Here is a 27,590-nt window from a genome sequence, read left to right on the forward strand (position 1 = left end):
TTTGCCAAACGTCGAATATGATGGGCAGTTTATAGTAGTATATAGTTCACAATAATCACCAAAGCCCCATTGTCACATTGAAAAAGAAATTCAAAAGGAAATGATAATGGAAAAAATTGCAAATTGTTGTTGACAGGTTCATTTCGTTCTTAAAAATTAACCAAGGCATGTATTGACATGATCCAAAAAACGAAATGCTCAGGAGACATGGTTTTAACCGTAAAATTATATTTTAGGAAAATCTACACACGCAATTATGCACAGAGTGTTTTAAAGTTAAGGTAAAAAACAACCCCCCAAAGTTTATAAAAAACTGATATATAGTTTATAAAAAACTGAAAAATAGGGCTGAAAATAACAAAAATATAATACTTTAAATTTGACCAAAAAATTCTCCGGTGCGTTTTTTTGCATCTGAGTTTATAATACAATATCTAATATCTACAGTATGTCTCAGAATTGTCTTTACAAGAGAAAACACTTTTTTATTATTAACTTTTTGGGAAAAAGAGAAAATATAGAAATATATTATAGAAATTTGTTTTTAATAATACACTCAGATACAAAAAACACAATCGAGGAATTTTTGGTCAAATTAAGTGTTCATTCATTCAATCAATAAAGTGTTATATTTTTGTTATTTTTAGCCCAATTTTTATGAATTTTTAGCAAGGTGTATATAATTATATCACCTTTTATTCGTAAGCTCAGCTTTTTATAAACTTTAGTAATTGGCATATTATACAGGGTTAATCGAGAGGTTGTTTTTTTACCTTAACTTTAAAACACCCTGTACAATAATTTCGTCTGTAAATTTTTCTAAAATATAATTTTACGGTCAGAACCATGACTCCTGGACATTTTGTTTTTTGATTCATGTCAATACATGCTTTGGTTAATTTTTTAGAGCGAAATGAACAGATAATGATCAATTTTGATTTTTTTTTAATTATTACGCTTAACACGCTTTTTGATGTAATTTTTTTAATATGATGAGATAGTTTTCGTCGTAACGACCTATTAGACCAGCATTAGATACTCTATACTGAATTTGATAAAAACGTTAAAAACTAACGTTAATACAGTCCGGGTGGTAATAGACATTAGTAATAATGATAACAGAACTAACGATATTAAAGAAAACATATGTAATACTCAAGTACACAAACAGAAAAATACCCTAATACTTTGTATTGCCGCCCCTGGCTAGTATAACTACCTGTATACGTCTGTTCATACTGTCATTAAGGCTGCATATATCATATTGCGTTATCTTTTGCCATTCTTCGTTAAGGACCATGCAAAGTTCATTTAATGAAGCTGGTACTACTGCGCGACCTTTTACTCTCCTGCCAAGCATTTGCCAAACGTCGAACATGCAAAACGTCGAACATCGCAGTTTATAGTAGTATATAGTTCACAATAATCACCAAAGCCCCATTGTCACATTGAAAAATAAATTCAAAAAGAAATGATAATTGAAAAAATTGCAAATTGTTGTTGACAGGCTCATTTCGTTCTTAAAAATTAACCAAGGCATGTATTGACATGATCCAAAAAACGAAATGCTCAGGAGACATGGTTTTAACCGTAAAATTATATTTTAGGAAAATTTACACACGCAATTATGCACAGGGTGTTTTAAAGTTAAGGTAAAAAACAACCCCCCAAAGTTTATAAAAAACTGAGTTTACGAATAAAAGGTGATATAATTATATATAGCTTGCTAAAAAATTCATGAAAATAGGGCTGAAAATAACAAAAATATAATACTTAATCTGACCAAAAAATTCTCCGGTGCGTTTTTTTTGCATCTGAGTTTATAATACAATATCTAATATCTACAGTATGTCTCAGAATTCTCTTTACTAGAGGAAACACTTTTTTATTATTAACTTTTTGGAAAAAATGCATTCTTCAAAAAAGTTTTTGCTTGGTCTAAATCTCATTTTTAATTTTCCTGATTTCCTTATCGTTTAGAGAAAAATAAAAAAAACTTATAAAAATATGGTATACAAAACGCTTTTCTATGTTAAAATAATTTTGTCTTCGTTCTTCGATAGATTATTATTAATTTTGATAAACGTCACATTTTCTGCTTTTGTTAATGTTTCATTCTTTTCGAAGCATTGGACCAAAAAAAATGTACTTCTTTTGCCATTAAATTCATAATAATCATCTACCAAAGATTGAAAACAAATTGATATTACCATAGACGCGTTTTGATTTTTAGGATTTTTAATTTCCATGATATTCTTCTATTTCTCTAAAATTGTATGAACATTTAGAAAAGTATAAACGGTATAAACCCATTTTTTTACAAAAAATGCATTTTTTATAAATTATTAATAATAAAAAGGTTTTCAACGGTTCTTCATAAACATAACTCTTTATACAAATAGTAGATAAAATTTGAATGTCAAGAAGGATTCTCACAACTCGTGTACTTCGCAAGTACGCCAATATTTGCGTACTTGGCAAGTACGCCATTATTTGCGTACTTGGCAAGTATACTATCTTTGTAATTTGTAACCAACATTTTTTTGTAATAAGCAACGAATGAAAAATAATAATTGTACAAGGAAACCGCTCTCACATGGCAAGTATATGCCAATAACCAATGATTGTACAGGGTGTCCCATTTTGGTTGAAATCATACGGTATCTCCGTTATTTGTGAAGATAGAAGGGTGCGGTTTGCACAAACCTGTGCCACTTTTTTGTCAAACGAAAGATGCTGTTAACAAAATTTTCATAGCTCTCTTTGTTTCTGAGCTACAGGGTCTTTTCGAAAATTTTGTAATTTGTGACAGCCCCCGTATCTCCGTTATTATAAATGATATCGAGAAGATGAAAACTGATTCTTGTAGAACTTTTTACGTAGAATACAGTGGCGTTTTTCTACGAAAAAAATATTTTTGAAAATATGAACTAAAGTTAGGTTTTTTCAAATGGAACACCCTGTATATTTATAAATCATATGATCTTTTTTAGTAGGCCGTGATAAATAACAAAATCAAAATGGTATTTACTAAAATAGACATACACATATTAAAATTTTATTTGGGATTAATATATTTTACTTTTGAATTGTTACCACTGAACCTCTGAATATATTTTTCTCCTTTTCATAACGGAATTTATTATAATGGGATGGGTTTATGTGTTACGATATATTTCATATTTCAAAAATCCTTAAAATCAGAAATCGAGAACGGACAAATCCGGGAATCAGGGAGGTCATCATATTGGTTCCAATTCATTGATTTGAGAAATAATAATTTAGCAAAATTCTAATATTTTCGTTGTAAGTTAAGTTGTGAGGGGGAGCCCCATCTTGCTGAAACTATTTTTCACGTAAATTAGCTAAAGGGATATTTAAAAGTTCCAATAAGATAGCTTCCAAGATTTACAAATAGCGGTAGAGATTTAAGTTTCCCTAATATACAAAGAACTAATTAGTGGCTCTCAAGATAAAACAAGAGACAGATAGTAATATTACTTTTGATAATTCTTCAGTTTCTTTTTTTTTATTATCAATCATGGCCTACTAATAAATATGATCTTTTAATATATTTTTGTAAATATTGCATTAAATAATGAAAATAAATATAGATTGTTATATATTTTTGAGAAGCTTATGGCAAGTCCGATCATTTAATTCATAAATATACAGGGTGTTCCATTTAAGAAAACATAACTTTAGTTCATATCTTTAAAAATATTATTTTTGTAGAACAACAAGCTACGTCGCTGTATTCTACGTAGAGTTGTGCTTTTTTGAGATTTTGACAGATTTTGACCGGAAAGATTTTGACCAGGTCAGGTCAAAATCTTTTAATTGTCGTAAACCGAATAACAGGTACTGACTTGCCTAAAGCACTCGCGACGCGAAAGAATTGTTAGTTGCTGTTTTAATGTTGACTCAATGAGTTCATTGATGACTGTGATGAAGATGAGATTTCGTTATCTAGATTAGCCTGTGCTACCACCACTCATTAGTATTTTTTTATTGCTATTATGCATTTTTTTTCGCTACCTCAGAATGGTAGGTTTATATTTGTTTAAAAATTTTTAGTCTTGTTCGGTTACTGTCCTTTTTGTATCATTTAATGTAATGCAAACAAATCGTACGATAAGTTGCCGCGTGTGGACCACGCTTTACATTTAAATTAATATTAAATTTTATATAAAAGTTTTAAATTTAATTATCATTTAATGTAATGTTTCGTTTTGTTGTATTCTTTAGTTTTTGTTTACTGTTTTTTAATCACTAATATACGTATAAATCTAATTTCTCCTGCTTTTATTCTTTTAGAATCACGAAAGAATTTGACTGGTGCTTTGTCAATTGACCAGTCAATTGACTGGACAATTGACCACAAAAGATTTTGACGGTCAAAATCCCAACTCTAATTCTACGTAAAAAGTTCTACAATAAACAGTTTTCACCTTCTCGATAGATTTAACAGTAACAGAGACACAGGAGGTGTCCCAAATTGCAAAATTTTCAAAAAGACCCTGTAGCTCAGAAACAAAGACAGCTATGAAAATTTTGTTTACGGCATCTTCCGTTTGACAAAAAAGTGGCACAGGTTTGTGCAAACCGCACTCTTCTATCTTCACTAATAACGGAGATACCATATGATTTCAACCAAAATGGGACACCCTGTACAAGTACACGAGTCGTGAGAATCCGCCTTCAGATTTGTATAAAAAAATCTCTCAAATATTTCGTTGAATTACAATGATAATACGATCCCCCCCATAAATTTTAAACATTTTATAATATCGTACCGATGGGTATATTATAAATAAGTCGTTTATTAACATATATAACTTAGCTTGTGCTTAAGAAGTCACCCTTTTCAAATCTTTTGATTTGCATTTATATAACGTATTATTTTTAATGTGACGGCATTACCATAAAGATTGTAGAACTTCCCAAATGAAATAACACGTCTCGGCCACAAAATCACTTTTTATAATGTTTTTAAAGAAATTCTCTCCCGCGCTGCGGTGGGATCAGCCGGGGTTATAATATTACTAAAGATCTCGATATACAAGGGCTGGCAAAGGTTAGTTTAGGTCGAGATTTCCTTATGTAAGAAGGGTACAATGCGTTTATAATGTACTGAACAAAGAGAGAACAGTAAAAAACGTTGCCAAACGTATTAAATAAACCTGGAATCTGTGCACATTACTAAGAGACATGGAAGGGGATACAGAAAATTCGTCGCGGTCGACCGGTCAGCCCATAGAGAAAGATAATAAAAAAATGTTTACTTTTTTTATGGGTCTATATCATGCGTTCAGCTTCACGATTTAATTACGTCTCGTGATACTTTATTTGTTTAATTATTAATAAGCTAGAAACACTTGCATTTTTTGTCAAAATAAGTGGAATTGAGTGGGTGTTCGATAGTGGTCGCGCTATTAGAACTCTGAATTAAAAAATTAATATCTCGAAATTCATTAGAAATAATTGATTGTACTTATTTCAAAAACTTTCTTAATATTTCTGCTATTTTTTCTTTGTCATTTATACTATCTTTCTAAATGTTTCTCTTAAGAAAAGTGACATAGTCCATCAACTTTGAATGTTTTGATATTTTTTTTAATATAATGTGTAACTCTCAAGACATGTCTACGCTATATACGGAAGATATATTATTATTATTATACGTTATGTGTCTAGACTTTTTTTATGGGTTTATTACCAGTCTTCTGGGTATACTATATATTCTAAGTACACTGAAATAAAACACTTAAATATAAAAACATCTGTGTATGTAAAAATCATGTAGTATAACATTTTGGCCAACTGTATAACAAACAGTTTACCTAAAATATAGGACATACGTGTGTAAATATGAACATAAATTTAATTTCCAATTATAAAAGTTCAAAAAATATATAAGAAATAATTTTCATTTATTATTTGCCGTTTTTTATTTATTCGCATGCTATTACTGACGTCGTGTATGTCTTCTTGTTTGTCAATCACAGCTAATCAAGATGCACTTTGGCAGATATTTATATTATTTTTAATCGGAAATTATTGTCTTTATCTAATCCATGTAGACAGGTCACCTTTGGTTTTAGCATTCACTAAAACATTAAACACACAAATAAAATTGTTTTTCGGAACTAAAATATTTTTTTTTTTGTTTTCAATTGACAATTTCTAGTAGTTTTTAATTTCAAATCCAAAAATATATTTATTTATTTTTTAATAGAATTATTAGCAACAACAAGTCAAAAATAATTAAGAATGCAATATTAATATTATCCAACCAACAATCTTGGTAACAAAAAAAAACTCAAACTAGTAACTAGAGAGGTGATAAGAAAGATGATAAGTTTTAATCCTACAAAAATTTGTTTATGTAATCCATTCTTATTAAGGTGCGTGTGGCTTGCCGATCCACGGCGCACATTGGTTCAGATTCAAAAAAATCGACGCATAGGGGTCAAGAAAAAAATTTCGAAAATTTCAACTATGATATTATTTTCAACAGATGATGGGTCCATTTATTCAAATTTATCACGATCCACTTTTTAATCGTAATAAAAAAGCGTACAGGAACGTTGTTTTCGTTAGATTTTGTAGTTTAAATATATCAGTTATTTGCTGATAATGGTTTAGTGTTGCTAATATATTTTGGTTCTTAGTTCAGAGACTTGGAAATAAATTAAATTATAATGGATTTTGAAGACTAAGGTAAGTACTTTTTTTAATAACTTAAATATTTTATTAACTTAAATATTTTTTTATGAAGCTAGTAGTTACCACAAACATAGCAGAGCGTTTTTTTGAAAAAAAATAAACTTTGAAATTGCGTATCTTTAGAACTCCGCAGATCTCCGCTTCTGTATTTTATAATTTTTAAAAGGTATTATACCAAGTTTAATTTACCACAAGTATCTTACCCCAAGAGACCCCGAGGTAGATGGTATATAAATTAGAATTTTAAATTGACCAGTAGTCTGATTTTTGTTCCATGGATAATTTCTTGAATTATTATACTAATATTTTTTGAGTAACTCTGGAGTGGTAAAAGTGTAACTATAGAGACTCACACGTTCCTTCCGTACTCTATTCCTTTTATATTTAGGAACAATAAACCGTAGATCAATATGTGAGAGGTTTTTGAAAATGCGTTTTAATAATAGGTCAGAAGCGGATATTATTAATGAAATTATTTCATTTGTGTGTGATAATAATATTTCTAACATATTATCGAAAAAAAAACCAAATTGAAAATTTTGTTTATAAGTGGTCAGAAAAGTGGAGGAAATGTAATTATACTTGGAGCAGTTTTATTTCCAACAATTGTCTCTGGCTGAATAAAAATTTACTTCAAATGAAAGAGAATCAATCTTTTGATGATCCTGGCCCTTCAAGAATTTTTTTTTCAGAATTGTCCAAGTCCCAAAAAATAAAGAGACCAAAGGTGTATATTGCCAAGGAATTAATTTATAATATCTTACAGAAAAAAACCTGTCTTTTATTTACATAATGCTGCAAATAGCTTTTAATTAATGGCAAGGATTAAAAATCAATTTATTTCTAGAAATTAGAGATTCCTATACCTTGGAAGTTCTGGCATATGCTACAGTTTCTAATTAAAGGAAGGAACATAAAAATGAGACGGCAAAAGCAGTCCAACTAGGGTTTGAATTTCCAGAGAAAGTAGTCGCAACTAAAAATAGGTGAAGATTTACCCGCAGATGACACTCATATGGCAACAGAATATTATTGTCAATCAGATAGTGAAGAGGAACTAGAAGAAAGTAGTGGTGAATAATGTCATGAAAAAAATGAGTTTGAAGACTCCATTTAATGCATATTGCAATTTATGTTTTTTCTTTAATTTAGACCAGATAACCTAATGGGTATTCTTTTTTTGACTAGGTTCGAAGCATTTTTCAAACCTTTTTAAAAAACATAATTTTTGAATAAAATTCATAGAAAATCCACCTTTTTTAATATTTTTATACTAAACAAACATAGTCTGAAATATATTTTGTTCATTCCTTGGACTATCTTTGTCATGTTAATAAATCAGCCATTAAACCTAATAAGTCTAAAAAATATTTGTAATAAAATTAAAAATATCCTATGCGCCACTTTTTGGCAATCTGAACCACTGTGCGGCGTGTGGCTTGCCGATCCACGCGCCTGGCGCACGAATCGCCGAGCCAGGACGCGCCAATGCGTATTTTCGCACTTGCAATCTCACGACCGACCGGGAGACAGAACAAAAAATACATTATATAACTTTTTAACATAGACTATCGGTTTAAATTGGGTTTAAATTCATACAATCAAATAATTTATTCCGCAACTTTATTTTCAGTGTAGTTTATTAAGATAACAAGATGGAAAGCAAAATTATCTGGTAAAATTAAATTAAATAAAATAATACTCTTTTTAACTAGGGTTATTTAGGTTCAAAAGTTAAATAATATTTTTTTGCCTTATTTATGAAAATATAATTTTAGAGCATATCATATTTTCAGAAAGCCCATAACAAGGCAAAAATTATAAAAAATAATATACTGGGTGTCTCATCTGTCTCTCTAGTTAAAATCACTGGATTCTACGTAAAAAACTAAACGAGAACGAGACTGAGTTTTCACCTTTTCGATAAGTTATAAGATATCCGATATACGATGGAATCGAAAAATGCAACATTTTAAAATTCGTCCAGTATTTTAGGAACTAAAAAGACTAGAACAACTCTTCTTCTTTTTTAATTCTTTAATTAATTAATTTTTTAATTCGTTCACGGTGCAATAATTATTGATACTCAACTTTTGATGTATTCTCAGGTAGCCGTCCTGTATTTTATTTCTATTTTTATGTGCGTTATTTCTGGTGTTCCACGTTATTTGTTCTTTTTCATATAGGGGTAAAAACTCAGATATACTCTCGTTCGACCAAAACATGTCTCGAAATATGTAAAATATCAATTATTCTTCGAATCTCCGTTTTTCGATAGATATGGTAGGTTACATAATCAAATTTATCACATACCTACTGTGTTCAAAATAAACAATTTTTTGTAGTACCGGTTAATACCTGGCCGGCTATAAATCAGTTCATTTGTGATTGAATTAATCGCACTGAGGGGTAAATTGGTACCTATAATATATTGTTATAATCATCGGCAATTACCACCGCTCAAATTACCGCCAATAAATTAGTATAGCTATACAAATTTTAAATAGCATAATTGTACAAATCTTTATGAATTAATATTTCTATAGCTGCTGTAAAATTTAGAAGCATAAATTAAGTATCAAATACAATTACTACACATACATAAATCACCTCAGCAAAATGTATATAGTGCTTCCCACCCTTCTAGTAATAGTCAACATTTTTGACATGTTCTACACCCTTCGGGGTATTTGTATGTAACTTATATTATTATACTTAGAACTAATAAACTATATCTATCTATACGAGTATATCATTTATACAGCATTTAGAATAAATAATAATTTTAAACAATAACATGGTAGATTATATTGGTATACCCTGTATTTATCAGTAATTTTTATACCTAATTAATATGATATTTATAGATTTTTTAAGCTAATATCAAATTATGTATGTTTGCATTAAATGGAGTTATTTAAATAAATTATGTAACAAATAAAATTAACTGAATTTAAAAGAATTACTGGTGAAGACGAAGACCTCGCACGGCGCGTTTACTTTGAAATTTACCGTCAGTCGACGGGAAGGACGCGCCGACCGAAGATCGGCGCGCCGACCCATTCACACGGCCTGTGGCGCGTATTTTTTGTTTCAGGCTCGGCTATCCAAGCGCCCTGTAACTGCACATATACCTGGCCGTGGCCCGAAGATCGGCTCGCCGACCCAATCACACGGAGCGCGGCGCGAAATTTTTTGTTGTAGGCTCGGCGATCGACGCGCCGTGTAACGGCACCTTTATCTGTATATTATCAAATAGAAGAATTATCAGTCAAATGAACGTTTTGCGTTAATCGCAAATACAGTTAAGCTTCATTCAGAACCTCGCAATTAGTGGAATAAATTAGGGTTTCAATTACACTTTATACTCTTTGGTTTACGATCATTCACAATGTTTAAAAAACACAATTAAAATTAATAGAATATCTTAGCAACAGCTTGCGTTAGTCAGTTGTATCCATAGAGAAACCTTTATATTTAGCTTATAAAACAATCAACTTTTGATTTCTTATCACAATTTCTCTTGACGGAAGATAATCAAAGACCAAAATGGCATTTCTCGCAAATTTTGAAGTACAATTAGTGGAAAAGTTAAAAGTTTGACAACTTTTTCTACTAATTAAAGATATCTACCACTAATTTTGACGTTCTGAATGCTTACATTGAAATTAAAGGAACAAACCTACAATTAAAGGAACAAACTACGCTAATTGAAAACACTAACTTATTCCACTAATTGCGAGGTTCTGAATGAAGCTTTATAATATTTGTTTCATCATCATCATAATTTTCAACTTATTCAACCATTTCCAATTATGGGGTAGCCTCCCTCACATATTTAAATAATCTTTTTGTAATTGGACCCATTGTTGTCTATTGTTCGCTATGCGGACCTAATGTATCCCTGCTAATTTCCTAATATCTCATGTTCGGTGTTCCTCTAGGTCTCCTGATTCCTCATGGGTACCATGCTGTAATTTTTCTGGTCCATCTATTGTCTGTCCATCTTGCCAGAGTATTCGTTTAAAGTCCCTAAATAGTAAAGCAAGTATATTACACAGCATATTATAAATATAATACGGTATGTAAAAATAAAATCATGTAATGTGCGTACAGAAATAATGTTAATTAAATTTTGAATTTTAGGTTCAGTAGAGCAAGTTACATTTATTAAATATTAAAATATATTAAAATTTTAGCTGTTACTATATTAAAATTCCTGTAAAATATCTGCTGTTCCAAAACAGACAGTTTTAAATATAGATATAAAATTTTAATTATTTTATTTGCATCATTATAAATTATATTATATAAACCAATAATAATTTTTAATTTATTATAACATTATACCGATATTTCGAGGAAAGGATATGATTGATGAATCTACATAATGATGTATTACTTGCCGTAACATTATTATATATCTTGGCGTTATATTTTGCTCTTTAGGGAACAGGAATTCTTAGAGATAAGATGCTAAGTCCCTAATGGTTATAGTATATCGCTGAAAATGATGAAAATTGTGATAACCGATAAGGGTATGATAGGCATTTCCTTGATAATTTGGTTTCATGTTATTTAGAAAATAGGAAACTTAAATATGTTGTTACTTTTGAAATTTTATAATATAATATCTCTATGTAAATTTGTATAAAAAGTTTATTATCATAACCTAAAAAAGTGTTGAACGCTGTAAAATTTATACACTAAGGGCTGGCAAAGGTTAGTCTTGGGTCGAGATTTCCGTATGTAAGAAGAGTACAATGCGTTTATAATGTACTGAACAAAGAGAGGACAGTAAACAAGTTGCCAAACGTATAAAATAAACCGAGAAACTGTGCACATCGCTAAGAGACGTGGAAGGGGATATAGCAGATTTGTCGCAGTTGACCGGTCGACCCAATCAATACCTGTCAGTACTTAAAGTTCTAGAGAAAGGTGTACGTCATGCGTCCAGCGTCACGATTTAATTACGTCTCGTGATACTTAATTTGTTATTTATTAACGAGTCGTTGTAATTTTCCCTATAGCTTGAATTTTTTTAAGTGCAAGCTAGAAACACTTGCATTTTTTGTAAAAATAAGTGGAATTGAGTGGGTGTTCGATAGTGGTCGCGCTATTAGAACTCTGAATTCAAAAATCGATATCTCGAAATCTATTAGAAATAATAGATTGTAGTTTTTTCGAGAACTTTGTTAATATTTCTGCTGTATTTTTTTTCTAGACAGTATGTGAAAATCTTTATGAATAAAAAAATTACACGATTGCTGAAAATTGCTATGCTCTAAAAGTAAATGTATGGATTGTTTACAATTTTTGAATGGATAAAACAACCTTATCGAATTTTTCTGATGTAAACATATTGTAAAATATCCGATCTTGAAAATAAAAAAAGTTTCAATATCTAAAGTGGTTCTTGAGTTATGACCTGTTATGTGTGAAAAAGTTAAGTTTTTAAATTATCGCGATTACTGACGTTTTCTCGTTATAAAAAAAATGACACCCTAACGATATCCTTATAATTCCATTTCAGACGCTCAGAAACGTGTCTAATGAATTTATCTAGTTATCTCTTGAAAAAAAGTCTTTTAAAAGCGGTTTGCGATCGTGATTTTACTTTACTTGATAGGGAAAGGCGTATCGGCAACACCGCAACAGCACACCGTCGCGCGTCGAGTCGGTCGGTCGCATTTCTCTCACTCCGACTTAATAAGATCCCTATGCAATTTACTTCCACACATGTAAATGCCGACCCAAAAGTAACAGTTGCCAGCACGGTATGTATAAAAGCAATAACAAGCTACAACTTACTAGTTTAATACTACAACAAATAAAGTATATTTTTTACTACAATAACATATTTCATATGAAATTTGATTATACAGAGTGTCAAAGAGTAGTGTATTTAACTTCGGTGGGTGATTCTACAGATAAAAATAAAAAGTACCTATAAACATATTATGCTTTAAAATGCTTAATATTACACAAATATTCTTTAACTATACGAACAAAAATTAGAATTAAACTTTAAAAAATACAAAAATTAACTAACTAAACTTTTAAAATAGGTTTGATATAAAAGAAGAACAAGTAGAAATGAAAAGCATTACATTCTATTCTCTGCGTTTACAGAAAACGCCATTTCCAGTATTACAGTCATTTTCAAGGGTTAATTTACAACAATCGAGCTTTCTCTATCTGAATATGCAGTATGCAGTATCATATTTAAGTAAGAACCTATACACTTTTATGGAAATGAAAACGTATACGCTTTCTCTATTCTTATTTTAAATGTATTGTTCTTTATGAAACGGTTTCAATTATTAATATGGACTAGAACTTTTTAAATGCGACTTGTTTTTTTTTGCAAACTGTTTTCAATAAAAAATCAATTTTAAAAATTGATTTTGTGTACCTAACCTAGATCAACACAGTCTTAAACGAGCAATTGGAATTTACAGTTCTAAAATAGAGTTTCCTCACATTTAAAAAATATTTCATTTTTTTATAATTTCTCTAAAAATATAATTTAATTTCAGGTGGAGGCAGAAGGGCAACGCGCATCACCATCTGCACAGCTGTTGGCATATGGGTGTTAGCATTTATCTGCGCTATACCTGCATTAATCGGATCGCACATCAAAGAGATCAGAGATGACGATGACGTGCTGCGCTTTGAAGTATGTTATCCTTTTCCCGAAGAATGGCTCGACTATCAGTATCCCAAAGTGATGGTCATGGCCAGATTCCTGGTGCTCTATATTATACCACTGACCATTATTTTTGGGTTCTACCTAAGCATGGCCATTTCCTTAATCACCAGTACTAGAAACGTACCTGGCGAACTGCAAGGAATGCACAGACAGGTAAATATACTATTTTATCATAATTTGTTTGTATATCATTTGCATTTATTTTTTATTAAAATTAAATTTAATAGCAAATGTACTAACTGAGACTATTAATGCAATGAAAATATATTTTTATCCCTCAAAAGTAGTTTTTCGAATTGGGGATTCGTAGAATTTCCACAAATATGGTGTTTTGGGTTAAAATTTCATTTTTTATTATATATGAAAGCATTCCTAGATCTCAAAATTTGCCACGAATCAGGAAATTTCTCACGACGCATTGCTTTCTGGTTAACAGTATTTTTAAATCGACCAGCTACACCATACGTTTTTGATATTTTATAAATAATTAAACGATACTCAAAATTGTGATACTGAATTGATTAAAAGTTACTTCACTAATTAAGTTTTAATTTCTAACTTTGTTTTGAACGCTGGGAAGAAAATATGCCGTGATTATATACAGGGTGGTCCGAACTGTATTCCGGAAACTTCGGCAGCATATTCTGCAGATAAAAATAAGTCAAAAAGTTCGTATAATTGTATGTCCTAAAATGCTTAGTTTCGGAGATACAAGGTGTAGAAATTTCATTTTTATTTCGATTTTTTCCAAACAATTTCTGAAGTAACATCAATAGTTAGATGAAAATTGGTATCTGGGAGTTTTTTGACATTAGAAATTTGATTTTGATATCAATATGACGCCTACTCGTAGAGGGCGCCACCTACATGTGTTTTAACTGTTTTAAAGCGTAATAACTTTTTGTCCGTACCTGTATAAAACTACCACGGCAAAAAATATACATCTCTGTGATTTTTTTCGTAAAAAATATCTCTTTTTAAAAATCGTTACGAGCAACCGTTCTCAAGATATTTAGAATGGAAAGAGTCAATACATGTCATTATTGACGAAAAATAAACAATTTGAGTAGATAGTTATTTTACTGAAATAATAAATTTGGGAAATTTTTATTTTTTTAAATTAATCATAAATTTTTCTGCAAAAAAATGATGATAAAATAGTTTCTGTTGAACTTTTAGCACAAAAACATTTCAAATTTATGATCTCAGTCTAATAACTATTTAGTCAACATGTTTAATTTATGTCAATGATGACAGGTATTGATAATTTCGATTCCAAATATCTCGAGAACCATTACTCGTAGCGATTTTTACCAAAGGACCTTTTTTACGTAAAAAACGTCGTGAATGTATATTTTTTACGCAGTAGTTTTATACAGGTACGGACGAAAAGTTATTACTATTCAAACCAGTTAAAAAATATGTATGTGGCGCCCCTCTACTAGTAGGATTCATATTGACATCAAAATCAAATTTCTCATGTCAAAAAACTCCCAGACACAAATGTTCATCCAAATGTTGACGTTACTTCGGAAATGATTTGGAAAAAATCGAAATAAAAATGAAACTTCTACACCCTGTATCTCCGAAACTAAGCATTTTAGGACATATATTGCAGAATATGCTGCCGAAGTTTCCGGAATACAGTTTGGACCACCCAGTATATTATATATGAAAGCATTCCTTTTCCATATTGAACACTATAGTTGTTCTGAAAAATATTTTACATTAAAAAATATATCGAATTTACATATAACAAAGTTAAAACTAGCAAAAGTGCTACAATTTTTCTATCGATAATTTGTTGTAGCATTAGTAAAAATTAATAATTATAAATTCCTCTAACACTCGAACTATTTCAGTCATTATTGATTGCTCCGTACAATTAGTTATTATAAATAAGCTACAACAATTACAAGTTAGTATACAGAGTGACAATTTGAAAACGAACAGTATTTAATATTACCTCTACCGATAATAATATGAAAATTTGGCGAAATACGTCAATTTACATATCAAGGGGGACAATTTTTGAGGCATTTGTTGTCGTGTTACTTTCAACCCTTTGTCCCTCATGGCACCTACCCCTAAAATTTTAAATGGCAACCCCTATTTCTTTTACCATTTTTGTGTTCCTTATAAAATTCTACATAAACTGCATTATTATTTTGTCAAAATTGTAATACTTAACCTCACAAATGAATGAAATGTATTTAATATCTAATTTTAAAATGCATTCACCGCCTCATAGAACTTCATTTAAAAATGTTTGTACCTACCAGTAACACGACAACAAATGCCTCAAAAATTGTCCCTTGATATGTAAATTAACGTGTTTCTTGGAAAATTTTCATACTATCATCGGTAGAGGCAATATTAAATACTGTTCGTTTTCAAATTGTCACGAATACAATATATACTAAATTAATTTAAATAAGACAGTAAAATTTTAAAAGTTAATTACAAAACATTGTTCTTTCAGATCAGAGCCAGAAAAAAAGTAGCAGTCACTGTTCTAGTCTTCGTAGCAGTATTTGCAATATGTTTTGCACCATTCCACGCCTTTATGCTATTCTTCTACTTCAACGACCAGTCTCAAGAGCTCTACAGTCCCTTCTGGCACTATTTCAGAATTTTTGGATTCTGTTTGTGCTACATCAACTCCTGCGCCAATCCAGTGGCTCTCTACTTCGTTAGTGGAGCTTTTCGAAAGCATTTTAACAGGTATTTTAATTATAAATTCATGTTGATTCGGTGTAACCATCTAAGCGACTCAAAAAGTTTTATTTATCTTTAGTAAGGGCTTATCTAACTTAGTCTCTTTGAGTTTTAAATATGATGTGTAATTTAAATATACTTCAGTGGCATTTTAAAAGAGCTGTATAAAATATTAGTACGTTATATGGGTCATGCAGTTAAAGCAGAAAATGTTTTAATGAAAATATGCATATGTATAATGTACAAGTTAAAGTAGATTAAAGTTTATTTTAAAAAAATCTGCTTAAATATCATTTTATATAATTTATGTATTTCTTGCAACGAAATTATATTATTTAAGAAATATAATTTATCATAAAAACAATTAAAAAGGGCGAGACAAAGATAAAATATTTCTAATAAATTCCAAATTATAATTTATTATAGAATTTCAATTTCGGCATAATTACCGAAATATTAATTAAATTCTTTACACCTAATGGCGGCAGGACGAATATTAAACATTTGTAATAAATTCCAAACTAATTCCAGGCTATAGTAAAATAATAGTCCTCGAGCTGGCGATATTTTTCATTGTGTCGTTTCATATACAGGGTGAGCCTTATATAAGCGCAAATATTTTCTGGTGTTGGAATATATCGACCCCAGAGACATGATCATGAGTTTTTTTGCGATGTTTTTATTTATTTTTTAGTTAAGAAACATAATTTCTTGATAATATGGCAATATAGGTAGTAGATTAAATTTACAAGAAAAAAAAAACAGAAAGGATCCAGTGGTTCTCAAAATTTAAGCAAAAAATCATTTTTGTTATTTTGAACTTATCTGAAAAACGGTAAAGAGAAAATATGTTTCTTTTATCGAACCCTGGAAATATTTGCACTTATTTAAGACTCGCCCTGTATAGCATTTACAATGATTCAAGAGACAGTAACTATTTAACTACATTGTTTGTTTGCTGTTCTGGGAAATTCAGCCCGTTTGGCTCGTCTGACGATGGGGTATAGGCCCCGAAACCGGTAACGAGACGGTGGCTGTCTGCATTTATCACTATACCCATGGAATATTGAGATTTTAGATTATTTTTAAAGATGTATCAAATTTTCAAAAAATACAGATAGTAATATTGTCGATGTAGTTCGCTTATTTCATTAAAAGACACTAAATTATTTAAAAATTTTTTGTTAAAGAGGACCAATTAATATGATCCCAGTATTCAAACTACATTAATTGACCGTTTACGTTGATTAATAATAATTGCTCCAAATACTAAAAAAGTGAATTTTGTATGTGTATTAGACAGTGTGGTAAAAAGTAACACCTTATAAATTTTATTTCATTTTTTGACAAATGCTTATTAATAACAACAGAGACGTTCATTTCCATAACTTATTATTGTATCGATTTCAAGATCAAATCCACATTTATTTAGAAAAGTTTATTAATTAAAACAATTAAGTATGTAATTAACTAATTTTTGGGTGGAAATAATGGTGGTATATTAATAATTAATAATAATTGGTATACTCTTTAACGAAGATTTAAATACTCTTCTTCTTGTAAACAAATGGGCTTGCAATATTATTATTTTTACCATTTTGTACATATGTTGTTTTAAAAAATATAAAATATCAATATTCCATGGGTATATAGTGATAAACGAGGTCCAAATTATAAGAAAGTGCATTTTCTACGAAAACTTAAAGAAATAGGTAAAAAATGGTATATTACAATTTGATAGACAATTAAATTGTGCATCTGATTTACGTAAAATATACAGGGTGTTCTATTTAAATTAAACAAGTTATTGCCGTTTAAATCTAGTAATTATTGAATATAAATTTTTGGACACTCTGTATAAGGTATTTTATTATTTTATTATTGCAACACCAATATCTGATCAATAAATAACATTCAGTAAATAGTTGGTATATAAAACCTTTGCGAAATAAGGCTTTAAATTTTTTTCTGCAATTTCACAAAATTGAAAATATTTCAAAAACGGTAAGGTTTAAGTGTGATAAACTTTAATCAAATTTACCTTTATTTCAACCGTAAAATCTAAAAATAGAATAATATACAGGGTGTTCCATTGAAAAAAATACAACTATAATATTTTTTACTTATTTGGGACACTCTGTATCTTGTAAAATTATGTTTAAATTGTACATCTAATAGTCCGACATCGAAAGCAAAACTTACAATTTGTAAAAATCTAGTCGTTTAGCTACAATACTCCGTGTTGTATGTGGTAAACAACCCTTTATATCTACCTATTGTCTAGTGATTTTCTAAGTATAGTAATATTTGTTAGAAAGCATGTACTAATAATTATAAAATGCACAAATTAAGGTATAACACCCTATATAATAACTCCGCCAGTGGATATTTCAATACTAGTCAATATCTTCACTATTTTTTTTTTGAGGGTATAAAATCAGGGATAGCGCTGACCAATAGGAAAACGAGAGGAAAAAAAAAAGAAAAAGTACGAGAACCGTCAACCAATCACCTTTGTTTAATACATGATACTATGATGATTGTTTCAGCGTTACCGGCTTGCCCGAAACGGATGATATCTTAGGGAAACAACAAAGAAATAAAACTAATTATTATGCGATCCTAGAAGATTTAATGGCTCCCACTCCCGGACTACAAGCTTGAGATTCTCGCTAAAGCAGAAAATATATTTATTATTCGTTATTAAGTCAAACTGCCGGCAGTTCGTATTATTGACAGATAAATCTAATTAGCAGTAAAAGTTTTAGGATGCCTCACAGAGTTCATTTAACTGCCTCTGTAAATGGAGTTAGAAATTAATGAAGTATATTTGACTCTAGGGCTAGTTTTAATAAGTGATGCCGCAGACTAGGGAAGTAAAGATAATAATTTAATTTAAAACAATTATTTTCATCTTAAATTGAAATGGAAAGTAATGACTTAATGTAGCTTAATTAGATTATAGTTTGTTCCATTTAAATTTAAAGTGTTTTACAATTTTTTTTAACTTAAAGTACCTATTAAAAATACCCAATGCTTAATTTGCATAAGGATAATTTTTATTTATACAGGGTGTCCCAGAAATAAGTGCAAGTATTTTAACTGGTAGAATAGTTCAACCACACTTATGAGGTTTTTCCGCCAATTTTTTTTTTGAAAAATCGACATTTTTTTGGATTTTTTTTAGTTTTTAGTTAAAAAACATAATATCTTGATAATATTGCAACATAGATATTAGATAAAATTTACAAGAAAGAAATCCAGAAAAGATCCAGTGGTTCTCAAATTTTTAGCAAAAAATCTTTTTTTTTAGTTTTCAAAGTAAAATAACTCCGTTATTTTGGACTTATTTGAAAAACGATAAAGAAAAAATATGTTTCTTTTATCTTAACACCCCTTAAAATACTTGCTCGTATTTCTGGAGCACCCTGTATAAACTCCCCGGCACAAAATTCCGCCACCCTAAAATTTAGATTAAGTTTGATATTTCATAACTTTTGAATTTGTAATCTGATTTTTATGATAATGATATTAGTTTGTAGATAAATTTGTTGGCATTATTTTTTATTATTTTAATGGCTTATATATTTCTGTTAGGTGGGTTTATACCGGGGTAAATTAAAACTTCGTTTTTTGCAATAAATTCAAAACACCCTGTGGAAAAAATGGGACGAGCATTTTAGATAAAAAACACTTTCCTGTAATCTTAGATGTATTCCTAACATTTTAGTTTTTGAATTATCATATTACTTTTATTCTTTTATGAGACACACATTTTTAAATAAAGTACTGATACTTGTAACAGCCTTTTTTCCTAGAGAGCTATTACTAACGCCGAGCCGTCGGTCTTTTGTCTCTCGGGCGCCACCCTCAAAATTTATAGTGTTTGAGAGACCACTACTGGCAGTACGGGTAGCTTTTCTACAGTGGAGAATCCAGGGAAATGGGGTAAAAGCCAGTTAAAGTCGAATATATTCCATAACGAGGTTTATTTAAATAAATTAAATATGAATCCAATATCTTCAAGTTCAAAGTACTCAAATTCAAATATAAAAAAAATATTAAAACATGAAATATCGCAAAATCTAACAAAAATAAATTAAATCAGATCATCTAGTTATAGGTCAAATATCTATATACCAAAAAAAATTAAATCGGTTAATTACAATAGCAAATAATTAAGTTCACAGTATTTAAATTCAAACCTGTAAAGAAAATCATTATAATATCCAATAAAATAGAAACCTTAATTAAATTCAAATACGTATGAAATATTATACCATTAAAATAAAATAGAAACTCTACTGTGCTGAAACTAAAATTTGTGATTACTAGAACTCTGATGGCGTATCTGGCGGTTAAAAAAAAGAAAGAATGCGATTACCTTTTTTTCTGAAGAAAATCGGCGTCGCATCAAAACGAATCGGTCTGGTTGCGGAATCGCCTACAGCAGCCCGGAATTCGGTCACACTAATTATTCACGGTCAGGTATAAAAAAAACTTAAACGCTCGGTTTTTAACTATTTATACTCATAAATCAGAAATACGGTTTATACTTATTTAAAATCAAAAACGGAGATACGGTACTTTTACTTATTTAAACTCAAAAATTCGTTTTTTTTACAGCATCGCTGATAAAAAATAACGGATCAGAATCGGCTTAAACTCACGAGGTTTACTTACTAAAGTTCACCGGCACTCAGTCTCAACAGGAAGACCCCTGTTTCCGCGCTCCCATCCCTTAAATAATCTTTCCCGTAAGGAACCACGAACCACGTTCGGTTACCATCGTCCTACCACCCATCAAAATTCCTTACAGTAAAAAAAACGGTTTTTACCCGTCGATTCTACAAAAAAACCATTTGCTGTTTGTACCAAAAAAAAACTTCAACGTATCCATGCAAATCGACGAAATATTTAACACAATTTTATCAGCAAATAATTTTTAGCAAAATAGTAAAAAAAGTAGGAAAAATATTTTTCGGTTTTAGACTATCATAACAGTTCTAAAAATAATAAATATACCATACTAAGCCTATCTAAGAATTATTTGTTACCATAATCCTCCAAAACAAATAAACATATCAAATTCTACTCATATACAGTATGGTTCATAAATCCACAAACGCTATCCGTTCTGGTGATCAAAAAAACAAATATTTAAATATTTTACAATCAGAATATTAACGATAAAAAAATAAAAAAGTTATGTCCCAAGGCAGCTTCGAACCCAGGCTCTTCGATCTACCAGCGAAATACTTTCGCGCCGAGCTATCCTGCCGTGCTCAATTTATGTTCACGCCTAGCATTTAACAGATCAAACAAAAAAAAATACGGATTTCATTACATACTTTTAGTCTTGAATTTGTTGAAAATGGACCTCTCAATGCCCACCATTATATTGAGGATGTCCTCCAAGAATTTGTCCTTCCATTTGCTCCTTTCATTGGAAATCAGTTTATTCTGATGTATGATAATGCCAGGCCCTACGTTGCGCGGGGTAACGAGTTAGGAGTACGAGTAGTTAACGAGTACCTGGATGAGGTTGGACTACGAAGATTGTAATGGCCTTCTTGTAGTCTCGACCTAAATCCAGTCGAACAATTGTGCGATTAACTTAAAAGAACTGTTTGTCGTCGTCCTATTCCACCACAAACTTTAAAAGAGCTATGGCTAGCATTAACGAAGAAATCTTCGTTAATGCTAGCCTAGAACAAGAAAAAGTAACTACTATAATTCATTCGATACGACGCGACGGCGACGAAGACCTCGAGCTGTTATTGCTGCGAAAGGTGGACATACACGCTATTAAAATTATTTAAAATTATTGTAATAATTCTATAACTTTGTAATAATATTTTAGATGCTTTTAGCATTTTGTGTATTTTTTAATTTTATTATTTGCCTTAATATAACATTTTTAATTTTTGCAATGTAATTTATTTGATCTGTAATGCATTGTTTATCCAAAGAAACCAATCTCAATAAATATTATTTGCTATTACCATATCCCTGTTAATGCTAGCCTAGAACAAGAAAGAGTAACTACTCTAATTCATTCGATACGATGCGACGGCGACGAAGACCTCGAGCTGTTATTGCTGCGAAAGGTAGACATACACGCTATTAAAATTTTTAAAATTATTGTTTTTGTCAATAAAAGTGTGTAGTACTTAAAAATGTGTAGCTCATAAAAAAATAGAGATAAAGGGATAATTCAAAAAATGAAATGTTGGGAATACATCTAATATTAGAAGAAAGTGTTTTTTATCCAAAAAACAACGTTTTGATTTACTCCTTATAAGCCCACCTAATCGAAGAATATAAGCCATTAAAATAATAAAAAATAATGCCAATAAATTTATCTCCACACTGATACCATAATCATAAAAATCTGATTACAAAATAAAAAGTTATGAAACATCAAACTTTGGTCAAATTTTGGGTTGGGTGGTGGAATTTTGTGACGGGTAGTATATTTTCAGGAGGTAAAATAGTAAAAATACTTTTTTTTTCAAACGTTACAAAAGTATTAATTTTTACGACGTGATTGACAATATAAAAAAGTCATTTTAACGCTTAGCCATAAAGGTAAAGCACTTTTACGCCTAAGCACAAAAGTACAAAAATATATTATTAAACTGATATAAAGCATCAAATTAAACGAGTGTAACCATAGTTTCTCGATATATTATTACTTACAAGGTATTACTTTTAAATCCTTTTATATCATTTGCAACGTTTGAAATTCTTTAAAAAATTATTTGTGACGTTCGAAAAAAATAGCATGTTCTATTCGGAGTAAAAAATACTTGTTGTGCCTCGCCTGTCTTATAATGTCAAGCGTACAGCCCTGCCATGAAAATTATCATTTCTACCCTAATAAACAATATACCCTCTATTGTTTTGTATTAAACCTACTATATTGATTGTACATCAATATTATAAATACTAAATTATGATTTAAATACATAAACAGTCAAAAAAGAAGACTACTGTTAAAAATACAGTTGCTATAGTCCTTTTGAAGCCGCCAAACCTTGACAAAGGATCTACTTTATTAACCCTATGAAGTGAAAGAATATAAAGGACATTTCACTGGGAAGACGTAGAGAACGGACAAAGATATACGTTATACGAAAAAAATATACTGATACTAGTGTCTTATTTTATTGCCTTTCGCACCATTCTGAGGCTATTTTTTACGATAAAATGAGATTCTTATTTCAGGCAAGTTCGACGGTGTCACATAAAAAGATAAATGCTTTACTAGTGGGATTTCTTTTTCTTAAAGAACGAAAAATGACACAAAAGCTTTCGCAGTAATTTGATGTTGAATAGAGTGGCTTTGACAGTTATTGTAATAATTCTATAACTTTGTAATAATATTTTAGATGCTTTTAGCATTTTGTGTATTTTTTAATTTTATTATTTGCCTTAATATAACATTTTTAATTTTTGCAATGTAATTTATTTGATCTGTAATGCATTGTTTATCCAAAGAAACCAATCTCGATAAATATTATTTGCTATTACCATATCCCTGTTAATACATAGTTAGACGCACGTTGTTAGTAAATAAGTAAACACTAACAACGTGTTTATAAACATAACTTTAATTAATGGCTGTATTTAATGCTTTTGATCTGTAATTATCTGCAGTGCATTTTGCTTGTTCAATTCTCGGGTATGTATCAATTTTGGAAACTCATTAAAATTTAATTAATAGTTAATTAATACATGACTATATTTAATCATAAAAGATTTTTACAAAATAAATGTTGTGTCACCAAAAAAAATCCTATAAGGGTATTTCGCCACTGCAAGAAAATCTACAAAATAAAATAGTTATTTTTTGTAAACACTTCTGCGTCCAAACGGAAAAAAACCCAAACGAAAACTAATTGCCTAACGAACAAAAAAATGCTTAACATTTCGGAAAGTTTATCTCTTTCCGTCGGCGTCGTCGGAAGCAAAAAAAAATACAAATAATAAAGAAAATACTATTTAAAATATTTAAATTCAACTGTTCGAGAACACTTTAGTTTTTTTAAAACAGATACGTCTGCAAAAACTGTTGACAAACACAAACACAGATAGATATTTAAATTTCGCATCTAATCACAGTATAAGTGTAAAAAAAGGTGTTATAAAAAGTTTATATGATTAGTAAAAATAATATGTTCAGACGACATTTCACTAAACAGAGATATAAACCACTTAAAAAATACATTAATAAAAAACGACTATCCACCATATTTTATTGACAAAACATTAAACGAAATACAAACCCCAAATCATAGACACAATGATAACAATACACAATATATACAACTTACAATTTCATACATACGAGGCGTTTCGGAAAAAATAAGAAGGATAGGAAAACAATATAACATACGAACATCTTTCAAAACACAAAATACACTTAGATCCATTTTATCACATACTAAACCAATGAATACAGAACAACAAACAAAAAATGTAATATACCAAATACCATGTGAATGCGATAAATTTTACATTGGTGAAACATCTAGACCCTTAAATGTTAGAATTAAAGAACATAAAGATTATTTCAGAAAGGGAGATTTTCACAAATCTAAGATTTGTCAAGATTCATGGGACACAGGGCACAGAATAAATTTTAATAACGCCAAAATTATAATGAAAGAAGCGATAGCCTCTAAAAGAAAAATAAAAGAGGCTTTTTTAATACAATCTAACGAAAATAAATGTATTGCTCATGCATCTGTAGATGTTAGTAATGTATGGCAATCGCTTCTTTGATTTTAAAGAACATAACATAAATAAACATATCATACGTAAAAATTAAAAATAATCATACAGAAAGTTTGGGACTTTTTGGTTTTATCTTATTAAGTAATTTTTATCAGGTAGTAATTGTTAAATTAAATTTAACTTGTTCTAATGTCATTTTAACAGAACGTCAACGGGTTTTGTAGACGTACTTGTTTTAAAAAACTAAAGTGTTCTCGAACAGTTGAATTTAAATATTTTAAATAGTTTTTTTCTTTATTCTTTGTATTTTTTTGCTTTCGACGACGGAAAGAGATAAACTTTCCGAAACGTTAAGCATTTTTTTGTTCGTTAGGCAAATTTGTATATCTGTAAACGTAACTTCTGACAAGTAGTTTCGGTTTGGGTTTTTTCCGTTTGGACGCAGAAGTGTTTACAAAAAGTAACTATTTTATTTTGTAGATTTTCTTGCAGTGGCGAAATACCCATATAGGATTTTTTGTAGAGATGAATCCGCCACATAGGTATAGACATTTTTTAAATGTTGTGTGCTGCGGCATGAATTATAAATATAAAGAAAATAATTAAACATATAAAAGAACTATTATAATCATACTATACCTAAAGTTACTTTTAAAAAACTGACTGTGACAAATTGTTAACGCTGTCAAATACTCATTAATTATACGGCGTATACGTGAGAAAATCCCATGCATAAAATCCAATTTCTGGCCTCAGCGCCTCATAAAACAGAATTAAACAACGAAAAAAAAATAGGCCACGCCTCAATGTTATTGACGCGGAAAATGAAAGAAAAAAGTAAACACTAAATATGACACTTTATACAGCAAAAATCGCAAGGGCAGTAATTAAAATGTTACAAGGGATATAGACGTTCTATTAATTGGGGATTAATGAGTACATATTACAAATTTAACAAGAATTTAATTAAAAAATTTAATAATTAATATTAATAACAATAATAAGTTGGAACAATCTTTTGTTAAATTTATTATTTTAGAATTATTGTATATTTGTAGGTACCCTTTGATTTTCTTATATATATATTATCTTAGTTATATCATCATCATCATCATCATTTTCAGCTTATTCAACCATTTCCAATTATGGTGTAGCCTCCATCACATATTTAGTATACTCTCTTTGTAGTTGGACCCATTGTTATCTATTGTTGGCTATGCGGGCCCAAGTTATCCCTGCCAATTTCCTAATATCATGGTCCCATCTCAGGTTCAGCCTTCTTCTAGGTCTCTTAATTCCTCGTGGGTACCATACTGTCATTTTTATGGCCCATCTGTTGTCCGTCCTTCTTGCCAGGCGTCCTGCCCATTACCACTTGAGGGATTTGACTCTGTGGATGACATCTATTACCTGGGTCTTTTGTCGTATCCACTCTATTCTTTTACGGTCTCTCTTGGTTATTCCCAGCATATTTCATTCCATTGAGCGTTGTGCGACCTGCAGTTTCCTTATAATGTCCATTTTAAGTATCCAGGTTTCGCATGCATTTGTCATCACTGGTAGTACACCAATGTTTTCTTCTTTGGATAAAGTGGCATTCAAACTTAGTTATATATTATCATTAATTCTGGTATACATATGTAGAGGGTTTTTTTATTAAAAGAATAGAATGCAAACTATATTTATACTAAAGCTACATTTCCTATTTTCTAGATACCTTCTGTGCAAGAAACAGAAGAGATCAAGATGCAACACGTGCACAGGTCAACACGGTACATCCATGTCGATGCTTTCCACCAAACGTCAATCTATTAACAGAAAATCAACTATATCCATCAATCGCAGAAATTTATCAGCAAATGCCCAGGAAACTTCAGTAACTCTACTAGGCAACGGCCATGGAGATCTTCAAGTTAACAATAAGGTGATATAATACAATTTTGTTTATTAGAATGGCTTTGAGCTCTCAAAAATGTTAACACTGTGATTTACTTACGTCTATATAGTTTAAAAATATGTTCCAAAGATTTATTTTAATCTCAATTGCAATAATTAATAAAATTCTTTAAACATATAAATTGATATATTTATAAAAAAAAGGCTGAATCATAGCCCTATATATTATGAGAAGAAATTAAAATATAATTATATCAATATTTATCAATTATTTTGACTGAATATGCATTTTTTATATTTTAAAAACACTAGGACCACTAATATTGTATGAAAAAAACGGCGTCAAGGACGGCATCATTTAATAAAAATTGACATAAAACTTGTCAAAATTAAGACTAACTATAGAATGATCGAAAAAGAATAGAATATTTCCAGGCAAAGAAATCTATTTCCAAAATATTATTTTTTTTCTCGAATATTAAATTAAAAATTAGTTTTACTCAATATAAAAATAAATTACAAACTTCTTAAAGCTAACTGGCAGTAAGCGCCATTAAAAATATAGAAAAACCAAACCAAGTAATGATGTCTAGGGCTTGATCTCGAAAAAAATTTCATCGATTGGCCCTAGTCGTCTCTGACACCGTTTTTTTTCGATCATATGGTATTAAGCAAATCAAAAGTTATATACATCAAACGATTTTTATTGCACTTACAAGAACAGTATTATATCACTAAAATCAAATTATATGACTTAAAACATGTTCTAGAAAAATTTGTAAATATGTAAATA

At 29.9% G+C, this 27,590-nt stretch overlaps 1 protein-coding gene across 1 annotated transcript in view; it reads left to right on the plus strand.

Moving 5' to 3' along the window:
* The window catches only part of LOC115881162 (neuropeptide CCHamide-1 receptor-like), a 129,238-nt gene extending 102,226 nt beyond the window's left edge, over nucleotides 1-27,012 (plus strand). The window contains exons 4-6 of the mRNA XM_030898540.1: nucleotides 13,269-13,594; nucleotides 15,924-16,165; nucleotides 26,615-27,012. Coding sequence (XP_030754400.1) covers nucleotides 13,269-13,594; nucleotides 15,924-16,165; nucleotides 26,615-26,834 — 788 coding nt within the window. The 3' untranslated portion in view covers nucleotides 26,835-27,012. The remainder of the gene's footprint in view (nucleotides 1-13,268; nucleotides 13,595-15,923; nucleotides 16,166-26,614) is intronic.
* The last annotated feature ends 578 nt before the right edge of the window (nucleotides 27,013-27,590 follow it).

Source organism: Sitophilus oryzae, unplaced genomic scaffold (assembly GCF_002938485.1).
Source record: "Sitophilus oryzae breed Bouriz unplaced genomic scaffold, Soryzae_2.0 scaffold_169_pilon_pilon, whole genome shotgun sequence".
NCBI lineage: Eukaryota > Metazoa > Arthropoda > Insecta > Coleoptera > Curculionidae > Sitophilus > Sitophilus oryzae.